General features: G+C 42.4%; 1 protein-coding gene across 5 annotated transcripts in view; it reads right to left on the bottom strand.

Moving 5' to 3' along the window:
- Nucleotides 1–10,992, bottom strand: part of BICC1 (BicC family RNA binding protein 1) — a 286,143-nt gene that overhangs the window by 135,992 nt on the left and 139,159 nt on the right. For 4 of the 5 annotated variants that reach the window (XM_069101823.1, XM_069101824.1, XM_069101826.1 and 1 more), the window contains one exon: nucleotides 2,930–2,999. In XM_069101823.1, coding sequence (XP_068957924.1) covers nucleotides 2,930–2,999 — 70 coding nt within the window. Of the gene's footprint in view, nucleotides 1–2,929; nucleotides 3,000–3,298; nucleotides 3,618–10,992 lie in introns of those variants that run through there. The other variant, XM_069101827.1, reaches the window with a different exon arrangement.

Here is a 10,992-nt window from a genome sequence, read left to right as displayed (position 1 = left end):
GCTCAAGGGAGGCTAAGTTATTTAGCCAGGGAGCAAATGTCAGATTGAATCCAGAAACTCTGACCCTCGAGTCTGTGCCTCTTCTGCCATCCCATGCTTACTCCTTTATGGATTATCTCCTGAGTCACAGAAAGACTGTGGTCTGCTCTGATGAGGGGCACTCCCATAGCAAGAGTTCCTTATGTAGAAAAAAAAACATAGTATTCTTTTTAAATATAGTTATCACATGCCCTGAGCAAAGAAAGGAAGCGCGGAATGAGAACTAGTCCTGGAGTCACTAAGACTGGGGTTCGAATCTCGCCTTAGACACCCCATTTTTTAAATGGGGATGATAATAACACCTACCCCTAAGACTGTTTGAGGCTAGAATAACATAGTAATTGTAACATGCTTGTGGAAAATTTAAATGAAAAACAAGTTACTTTTGTTGTTGTGTTGTTTTGGGTATTACTACTGTTACCCCTGCCTAAGTGGTGTAGTAAAATAGGGGGGGAGAACCTGCAGCCTCAAGGCCATATGTGGCCCTTGAGGTCCTCCAGTGCGGCCCTCTGACTGAGTCCTTTTATTAAGGGGGTTTGTTCTGTGAGGTTTGGATTCAGTCAAAGAGCTGCACTGGAGGACCTAGAGGGCCACAGGTGGCCTTGAGGCTGCAGGTTCCCCACCCCTGACGGATAAGAAGGTCTGAATTCCAGGCCCAGCACTGTAACTCACTAAGTAATTTCTCTGCATCTTGGTCTTTCCTTCTGTAAAATGAGGTGGTTAGAAAAACAAAATGCTCTCTAAAGTTCTCTCTAGCTTACAACTGTGGTATATAACACGGCAGGGAAATATTATCTCTAGGGTTTGCTCATTTGGCTGCAGAAGTCTCTGTTTCCTTGCAAAAATGAGGATAACAAGACCTGTATTTGTAGGGTAGTGGTTAGGAAGACGCTAGGAAGCCTGAAAGCTCTCCAGAACTAGGAACGCTGATGGCGATCTGGATCCAGGAAATGACAAAAGGGAAGATCGATCGCTGAGAAGTCCCTTAAGGGACTTCTACCACAGCCAGTGCACAAACTATGTGATTCACAAATATTCAATCAAGGGTCAACTACTCCGACATTTTCATTGATGCCTTCTGTGTTGTGGTGGTGGGGTTTTTTTGTTTTGTTTTTATTTAACATTTGTCACTTCCTTCACACTGAACCCTGCCCAGCCACAATAAAAAAGTTAAGGAAAACCGGCCAACCAAGGAACCACACATGACAGAAATATAACATAGTACACCCACAGGCCACCACCTTTCTACCAAGTAGAGATTTTTACACACTGCTACATTCACCAAATCTCCTCATGGGCATTTAAAAGCATCATTTCCACAGCCTTTATCACAGCTAAAGAGCACCAGGCATGAGTTTCTATTCCATTCCATCCAAGGGCTGGTACCAGTACTCAATCAACAGATTCAATTTAATCCAACTCAGCAAACATTTACTGTCAACGTAGCCATAATAAATGATTGCCAACTTCTAGCTAACTGACATTATGGACCCAAGTAAAATGAGGCGACTGTTACAAACCTCATACCTGGTGCACAAAATATCTTTAAGCTCTCAAAGCTTAGAACTAAGACTTTTGGGACACCTTGTATAACCAGATTTCCAAGACAAACACAGAAGGAGGCATAAATAAGAAATCACTAGGAAAATTATTCTGATGAATTATACTGATATTCAATAGTGGGGGATTAAGGAAAAGCAACAAATACAAGATCTTAGGAGGAAATCAGGAAACAGAACTATTCTTAAAAGAGCAATGCTTCACCTGGAAATTCATTGCTAACTCTTTTTTGCCACTCCAAATTTCATGTAAGGACGAAGATTAAAGAAAAATATGAATCGAAATTCCTTTTCACAGAATGAGCTGGAACCAAAGCCTTCATTTGAAAAAGAGTTCCCACCCACCCCACAAATAAAAGGCTCTTGGCAATCTATATCAAAGAGAAATATTGCAAAATAAATGCAGGAAAGGGAAAAACAGAAGAGATTTCCACTCCACTGTGGGATACTTCATAGGCTCATGGGGTCATGGATTGGTGGATGGAAGGGACCTCCAAGATCATCTAGTCTAACCAACACATTCTAAAGCTAAAGAAAATGGAGAGCAAGATTATGTAACTTGTTCAAGGACATAGAGAAAATAAAGGGGAGAGAATGGATTTGTACCTGAGTCTCCTGACTCCAAATCAAGCATTCTTTACACAGTTCCACAATCTCCTTTGTAGACACTGGATGAAAAAACATCCTCTCCTCTCTCTACGCTAGCCCCAAACACCAACTGTCACAGAATATGAGATTACAAGGCAGAAAAACAAATGACCATGATGAAAATGCCAGACATTTCCAATCTTCCTTTGAATGATGAAGGGTAAGAGACACACCCAGAAAGGAAAATCAGAGTAAATTAGTTCCTTAGGCCTATATCCCCCTGGGAAGAGAAAGCCTTCTTAAGTTGCCATTATTCTTAAATCATACCTTTGCACTCTGTGATTCTCAAGCAGGAAACACGGAGGACACAGCAGAAGGTCACATATCTAAATAAGTTATATTAATTTGCAGGAAATGACTAAAAATCCTCCCCCCTGGTTAGGCAGATTTTAAACTCTTAACTACCACAGTCACTTGCCATCCAGATTCCATTAAAACAGTAATCTATAAAAATGTAATAGTTGTACGTGATGAAAATTAAGGGGGAAATGTAGAAATCCCTCTTAAACTACGACAATCCCAAATAAACAAAGGTCTTCCAATGTCTGAACTTGCTTCCTGGTAAAAGGGTAGAAATAAGTGTTAGGTAATTAAAGGAAGGTGATAGACCAACTACAAAATTAGTCATGTCTATGTCTTTGCTCATCAAAATCGGCAATCCTCCCCTGAATAGGAACACATACCTTTCTTAGATTTTGCTCCAATCTTTAGCTTTGATGGCCAAGCAATCTGTGTGTTTGTCTCTTCCATGATCTGTGAAAAGAAAATAAATCTCGATTGAAGTAAGTGCTAAAAAGGAAGAAAAAGAAGAATACAGCATATCTGTAGAGCTTTAACATTTGCAAAGTCCTTCACAAACAGGATCTTGTTTTATCCTCATAAAAAGTCTAGAAGGTAGTAAGTGCTATTACTATCCCCACTTTACAGATGAGAAAATTGAGGAATAAGTTAAGTAGCTCGTCCAGGATCACGCAGCTAGTGTCCAAGACCATTTTAACTCAGGCCTTTGGGTCTCCGGGTCTATCTAGTATTCTCTCTACCGTAGCACTTACTCATATTTTGAGATGAGGGGCTTTTTTTTGCAGCTTAAATTTCTGACTTTATGATGACCCAAAATGAACTGATCTTTCTTGAAATAATCTAATAAACCTATTTGGAGAAGAAGAAAGAAGGGAAAAAATCACCAGCAGACTTGTTATTCTAAGACTCTGCCATTACAAGCATCTGTGGGCCTATCTCTACTCCCACTCAGCTCCTCAAGGCACGGGAGGGTTTCAGCCTAGAGACAGCCGCCCTGCAAATATGTGAACAAATAAGGATCCTGAGGGGATTCCAGAGCCTTTGAGATTCTGCTATTGAATCAACATCTCCTCTACATTTGCCAAAGGATTGCAACATCCTTTAACATAATATGTGTAAAGTCAAATGACACCAGCTAGCCCATTCTAAAGAGATTTTTTTCTTTATCTCATGGGGGGGGGGGAGAGGCACTGTTCTGGATACATTTGTATTTCATTAAGATTGAGGCAGAGTATCCAAGAAGATGTCGGCCACGAATCTGCTCTCTCAGTCATTTTCCCTGTGGTACAGACAAGAAGCCAACAGCTTCCTGCTGCAACTTCCTCCCACATTCATGGCCCAAGAAGAACCCAGGATACAACTCAACCAGAAAAGAAGGGAATGTTCAAGCTGAAGCTTAAGAAAACCCAATGCCAACCCAATTTAATTCCAGAAGCAAGGCTGATGGGCAGCTAGTTGGTACAGTAGGTAGAGTGCTGGGCCTGGAGTCAGGAAGACATCTTCTTGAATTCTAATACAGCCTTAGAGAGTTACTAGCTGTGTGACCCTAGGCAAGTCACTTAGCCCTGCTTGCCTCAGTTTCCTCACCTGTAAAATAATCTGGAGAAGGAAATGGCAAACCTCTCCAGTGTCTTTGCCAAGAAAACCCCAAATGGGTCATATGCCAAGTACTACCCTAGGCTGTGAATATAAAGCAAGAAGGAAAGGAAAGGAGAGGAAGTGGAGGATGGAGAGGGAGGGGAAGGTCTGGAGCATGAGGACTCTGTCAGAGAGTCTGGTAAGGTAGGGCAGCCCCAAGACACGAGCCAAGGCAAGTTGGTACCTAGGAGTGGGCTGCCCCATCTTATATCTTCTTTCCTTTATACAGGGCATCTTCCCTATTCCAGGCACCAAAGCGGCAAGAAAGGAGTCACCAGAGGAGATACAATAGCAGAAGCAGACAGGACAAAATCTGAAGAGAGATCACCAGAAAGAAAGAGGCCATGCTCCAGTAATGGGGGAGGGGGGGCTCAGAGCAAGTGAAATACAAAACGGCTAATTAACAGCTCTTGCAGACATTGCTTACAAATATCCCAACAAGATCAGAATATCAGCCTTCCAGGCGACTATACTAATAATGATAAATTAAGGATTCTCTCCCTCCCAACACAGAATTAGTCAGATTTTCTACAGAATGGATGGAGGAGAATCTAATTAAAAAGTTAAAAAGAGAGGGTGGCTAGGAGGCACAGTGAATAGAGCACCAGCCCTGGAGTCAGGAGGACCTGAGTTCAAATCCAACCTCAGACACTTAACACACAAAAAACTAGCCATGTGACCTTGGGCAAGTCACTTAACCCCAACTGTCCTCCCAAAAAAGGTAAAAAATTTAAAAAAATTTTTAAAGCAAAAAAGAGAAGATCCATGGTTTCCTTGGATCCCCAATACAGTGAAAGCCTTTCTGAACCACAGGCGACAGTTTCACAAGCTGCTGTAACCAGAAATGTTCATCCTTGGCCACCAGAAAGGGGCCGGCCTTCTCAGGATGAGAACAATTTTTGTTTTGCTTTAATTAGATGGCTTTACTATACCTTTCAATGTCTCCTTCCAAAGGACGGAGATGTTGCCTTGTGAGAAGAGGAACATGAACAGCAATTCGCCTTTCCAAAAACTGCTAACTTCAATAGCAGAGTCAGAGATTGGGGAAGATCGGAGATGTGTCAGCAATATAAGATTCCTCCTATCCCGCCATCCCCATTCCCATCCTCGTGCCACCAATGTCCACCCGGGCTAGTAAAGGGCAGAGTTTCATCAACAGGAAGCTTTATGCTTAGCTAAGTTCATGAAAAACTTAATCGAATAATATATAAACCACAAGGACACAGAGAGGAATTTTTTTAAGTCTATCTTTGGTTTAAATCCCTGCCATCCAATGGGTTCCATCTTTGTCTGGTTCAGGGAAGCAAGACTGTTCACTAATATCTCCAACAAGAACAGCTCTAGACCCTAAAGAGTCCAAGTATAAGGGCAGAGATTTACATTGAGGCAGACAAAGACAGCCGGAACTTTTTACCAACTCACCCATCTCAAAGAAGTCAAATATGGCTAAAGTCAGGTCCTGGTAAGATTCAATCCATCAATAAGAATTTATTAAGCACCTATATTGATCGATGGCAGGAGCAGGCCTTGGAGACCTTCTATGCCAACCAACCTTTTCCCTTTACACGTGAGGAAACTGAGGCCCAAAGAGGGCCTTCATTTACAGGCAGGTCAGCCATCTCTTCATTTTGCTCCCTGCACCTCTGAGCTTCTCCATCATATTCCCCACTCCCCACCCCCTTAGATCACAAGCTCCCTAAGGTCGAGAACCATTTGTTGCCTTTCTTTGCATCCCCAGCACTTAGGACAGTGCCTGGGACACAATGGGTACTTAAGAAATGCTCCCTAACAGACTCACCCACTCTAGATCCACAATTCTTTCCACTGGGCCACCAGGGCTGACATCTAGCAGTCATTACGGTCATTTCTATTTGCAAGCTCCCTTCTCCTTTGGGCAGAAGAGACCTGGCCCAGTTGGCCAACTTTACCTGAAGTTCAAAAGCAAGACAGCCTTCAAGGCCCAACTCAAATCCTGCCTCCTCTGTGCAGCCTTCTAGGATTTCCTCCCAAATAGGGATTCTGGCTTCAGCATCCCCAAACTACCCCAAAGAGTCTAGCTTTGTTTGTCTTACACCATCCTCTAGTCATTCTAAATTTCTAGATTTCAAAATCACATTTCCCGAGTGCTGGGAGCTCAGAGCATAGAGAAAATGCCTTCTGTGATTTTTCCATCCCTTGTTGGGCTGGGCTCATAGCAGATGCTCCATAGATATTGCTTCTATAACTTGGGACCAAACGTGCATATCCAAGTGTGAGTGCCCAGGAAGGGAGTGTGGGCCAAGTGGCAACAGCATGAAGCCAATCATGTCTTATGACACTTTCTAGCAGATGGAGGTGGGGAGCCATGGTAGAGTCAAGAAAAACCTGGATTGGAATCGTGACTCTGATGGTGAGGACGGTGGTGGTGGTGGTGACAGCATTTACTCACATAAAGAAATTGTATGTAATATATGTACATACATATATTACCAATATAGACAGATCGTATGTAATATATGTTGTTATTGCTGTTTGTCCTTCATTCTCAAAGAGGACCTGTCATCTGGGGAGGTGATGCTATGACATGCAAGTGAACTGGATTTAAGTGAGGGAGGGCTGTGCAAAGTCACTAGCAATCTCAGTTTCTTCATCTCTGAAATGGGAATAACCCAGTAGCACTCAACTTTGCAGGTTTGTGAAGATGAATTCATCAAAAAGCATAATGTATCTAACTAGTGGCACGAAGACAAACAATATAACTATCTCTGTCTTCAAGAAATAAACTAATGTATACTAAGTATTTTGCCAACTACAAATTCTACATACATGCAAATTATCTTCATCTTCATCATCACCATCAGTATTTAGGGAGGCACAGAAAGGGAGACAACAGTGGGAGCTTCTAGTCATCCTACAGTCTCACAGAATCAGGACTCTCATATTACAAGTGATAAAATCACTTGTAAAAAGAAGTGAGCTCCCAAATGAACCGGGGAGATGAGTACCCTGAAATAACAATTACTTATATTTTTATACACAACATTTTAAAAATATTTACAAAGATAAAGACAAAAACAAGTGACATTTTAAAAAGAACAATTATTTACAAAGATTTCAAAGCTAAATCACATTTGATTTTCCTCACAACCCAATGAGGTAGGCATTATTCTCCCCATTTCATGGGTGATGAAACCCAGTCACAGAGGAGTTAAATGATTTGCCCCTAGCTAAAAAGTAAAAGTGCTAGGATTAGAATCCATATCTTCTGAATCCAAGTCCAGTATCTTTGATGCTACTCTGGGTCTCTTTTACGGATAGACAGAACTGTACATGGACCAAGTTACTTCTAAGTGTATGTTACATAGTTTCCAGAGGGTCATTAGCACCTGTAAACAAGCCAAAGAGCGAAGAGCTACCCAGCACATCCTAGAGGACTAGAGTCTCAGTTTTGTCAGCGGTAGAGAGAGGGGGTTGGGGGCAGCTAGGTGTCACAGTGAATTGAGCACCAGCCCTGGAGTCAGGAGTTCAAATCTGACCTCAGACACTTAACACAAAAACTAGCCGTGTGACCTTGGGCAAGTCACTTAACCCCAATTGCCCTACCTTCAGCCTCCAAAAAGCAAAAAAAAAAAAAAAAAGCGGGGGGGGGCAGTTTGAAGGTTCCTTCCAACTCTAGGCACTATGAGCAGTGACCAAATGAAAACAAGGTGCTGATATTCCTCGAGTGTATCAAATCAGGCTTCAAAGTCTGATAGGCTCAAAGTGTCCAGCACTTCCCTGGGAAAACAAAGATTGTATTTTTGGTGATTTTTTCTGGGTTATTTTAGTGTCTTACAATTAGGTAGAAGTGAAAAATGCCAACATATGCAAAATTAGAAAACCTCAGAGAACAGCAGATATCGGCTCTTGGCCCCCACCCCCATGCCCCATCTTTATGGGAGCTCCAGCTATTTGGAAATTTAGGAGCTTGCTTCATTGCATTCTGTCCCTGAAATATTCTGACCACCCCAAAACCAAAGTAATTTACTCACTGGAATCATTCTCAGAGTCACTTTGCAATTAAGATTGTTTTTAAAGACTTCAGTTTTTCTTTCACAACTGTAGATGCTAGAGCTTGGACCACTATCTTTCCACTCAGTCACACTCCCCACAAACCTGGAAGAATGCACTAGACCAAAAGTACTTCCTCAGTTTCTAATAGGGAAGTTCTTTCTCCCCACTCCATCTCACTCCTATACTCCTTTGCTCCTGTCCTAAGCCATAACAAGGGTGGGGCACCTGGGTTCTGCCCCAAGATGCCAAAACTCAGAAGGCATTGGCAGCACAAAGACATGTGAGTACAGTCTTGAGTACAGCTAGAAAGACGGAGTCAAAATATGAAGCTACTTGATTATATACTCAATGGTCATACTCTAGAAGACTGTTCCCTTTCCTGTACCCCACACCCCCCAAGTGGCAGCCATGAAAGTCTCTACCTCATCTTTCTCACCCTGAACACAGTTTTACTTAAAGCAAGCCACAACTATCTACACTGCCTGGGAAGAACAGGCTTTCTAGAATTATTCCAATTAGAAAGAACCCATTTTCAAGCTTTAAAAATTGGGGGAGTTTGATCTATCATGTCCATTTTATTCAAGATGAAAACAGTTGTCAGTTAATTAGCATTTGTTGAATGCCTCCTATGTACCAGCCTCTGTGCCAAGTACCAAGGCAAAAGAGTTCCAGTTTCAAGGAGCTCACAGTCTAACTCTGGAGAGGGCACAAAATAATGTACCAACAAGCTATAGGGTAAATGGGAGATAAACAACAGAAGGAAAGCCTCAGAATTCAAGGGGATTGCAAAAGACTTAGGAACTCATTACCCTTATTATAAAATATTAAATATAGTCAACCTGTAAAAAAAAGGGGGGGGGTTTGAAACTCAATGTTGATATAGATTATGGATGAAGGAAGGTTGCTGCCAGTAGAGTCTGTTACTGATGGAAACATTTCATCTGCAGCAACTTTGCAGACATGCCTGGACCCCCTTAAGCTATCAGATCTGGGGAATACCATTTCACACACTAGAATCAGACTCTCAAGAGTTGAGAGGGGAGCTTGGAGTCTGCCTCATCCAACACAAGACTGACCAGGAATCTGCACAATTCAGCAAGTACTCATTCTGCCTTTCCTAGAAAGGATGGCCTTCACGATGGCGGGGGAGCCCACTGCTCCCAAGGCAGTTCCTTTACCTTAGGAAGCTTTTCCCGACCTCAAGCTGAAATTGACCTTTGACAGTTTCTACCCGGTGCCATTCATTCTCACCTCTAGGACAAAGCAGAATAAATCAAATTCCTATTTTGCCTGACAGTCCTTGAAATACATTAAAATGTCCCAGCTCCCCCTGAGTCTTCCCTTCTCTGGGCTAAACATCCTGGTTCCTTCAAGAGTTCTCTGTGAGCTATGAAGTTGGGGTTCTTTGCAAACTATCAGATAACTGGGCTAACAGTCTGGGTGAACAACTTACAAACCCCCAAATTAATTTCTGAGCTTGTGCTCCTTCTAATAGCAAATGCTGTTATTGTAATCAGCAAAGAAGCCTAATGAATAAGGAGGGGGTTGCTTTCCCATGGTTTGGGTTTCTGTTTTTCAAAAATATTTCCACAAGCTCCAAATCTTGAACAGAGGGGAAATAATACCATCAGATACTGAAAAGGTTTTCAACATGTGCTTTGGCATTGGGTCACTGAAATAAACACACATTAGAAAAATAAATAACAGGAGCTAAATATCCCTCCACCCATCCTCCAAAACCCCCAGAGCCAAACTCGTATTTCCATATGAAGGCTCCTACAAGTAGCTTTATCCAAGATTGAAGAAGTCTCCATTTCTAGACTTTGATGCCCAGATCATGATGGAATGTCTCCACACCCCCACACTTTCCAGACTAGCATGCCATGTGGAAAGCAAAACCTTTGGCTGGTGTGTACCAGCCTACATACTTTGCAGGTTTGCAGCAATTACTGGAGAATAGGTTGCAGCTGACCACAATTGCAACCCCGTGAGACTCCAGTTACCAGCAAATGCTTCCTTCCAGATGTGGAGGAAGAAACACACAGGTGAGGAATCCAGGGGTTCTAAGGTCCCAAAGCCCACTCGTGTTGACTTTGCTTTTAAGGAGAGAAGTATTTGCACTTTGAGCAGAAAAGGACATCCGAGGTTCCAATCTGACACTGCACTTTTCTTCCCTTCGCTGAAGAAATTTCATTCATTCAAAATGGCCCCCAGCTGGCAGTAAACAGAGCTGGGATCAGTCACATCTGAGGAAGATTTGTCAAAGTGCTGGCAAGCTAAAACTTTGTTTACTGTACTAGGGAGTTAGACAAGTAAAGCCTGTGTACCAACTTGGGAAGTCTATCCTCGTGGAGAGGATCTTCTAGGGAAGGAGATGCCCAATCCATCTGTGGCAGAAGTTGGGGATTTCAGGAGGTTTCTCTTCTGTCCCCATCTCCTGGGGATCCAGAACCCCACCTCCAATCACTAGAGAAGTCAAGTGACTTGTCCACAGTCACACAGCTAGGAAGCATCAGAAGTTGATTTTGAACTCACAGTTTATGACTGCAGATCCCTGGTTCTCCCTGTTACACTTGTCACTTGCCCATCAAGTCACATCGTGAAAATAATAGTTTTACTGTTGCTCATTTCATTGTTGTATTTTGTGTTGGAACATTTTTAAATGAAACACTTTCAAACCTTGATTACCCTTGCTCTTCATTTTTCTTCTTCCAGTCCACAGTGGGTTTTTTTTTCAACTCTACCCCTTCTCTCTCTCTCTCTCTCTCTCTCTCTC

This window comes from Petaurus breviceps, unplaced genomic scaffold (genome assembly GCF_028583685.1).
Source record: "Petaurus breviceps papuanus isolate PSGF00001 unplaced genomic scaffold, PetGlider_PUasm1.0 490, whole genome shotgun sequence".
NCBI classification, from domain to species: domain Eukaryota; kingdom Metazoa; phylum Chordata; class Mammalia; order Diprotodontia; family Petauridae; genus Petaurus; species Petaurus breviceps.
The sequence above is the reverse complement of the archived record's forward strand: the minus strand, read 5'-3'. Positions and strand labels throughout refer to the sequence as shown.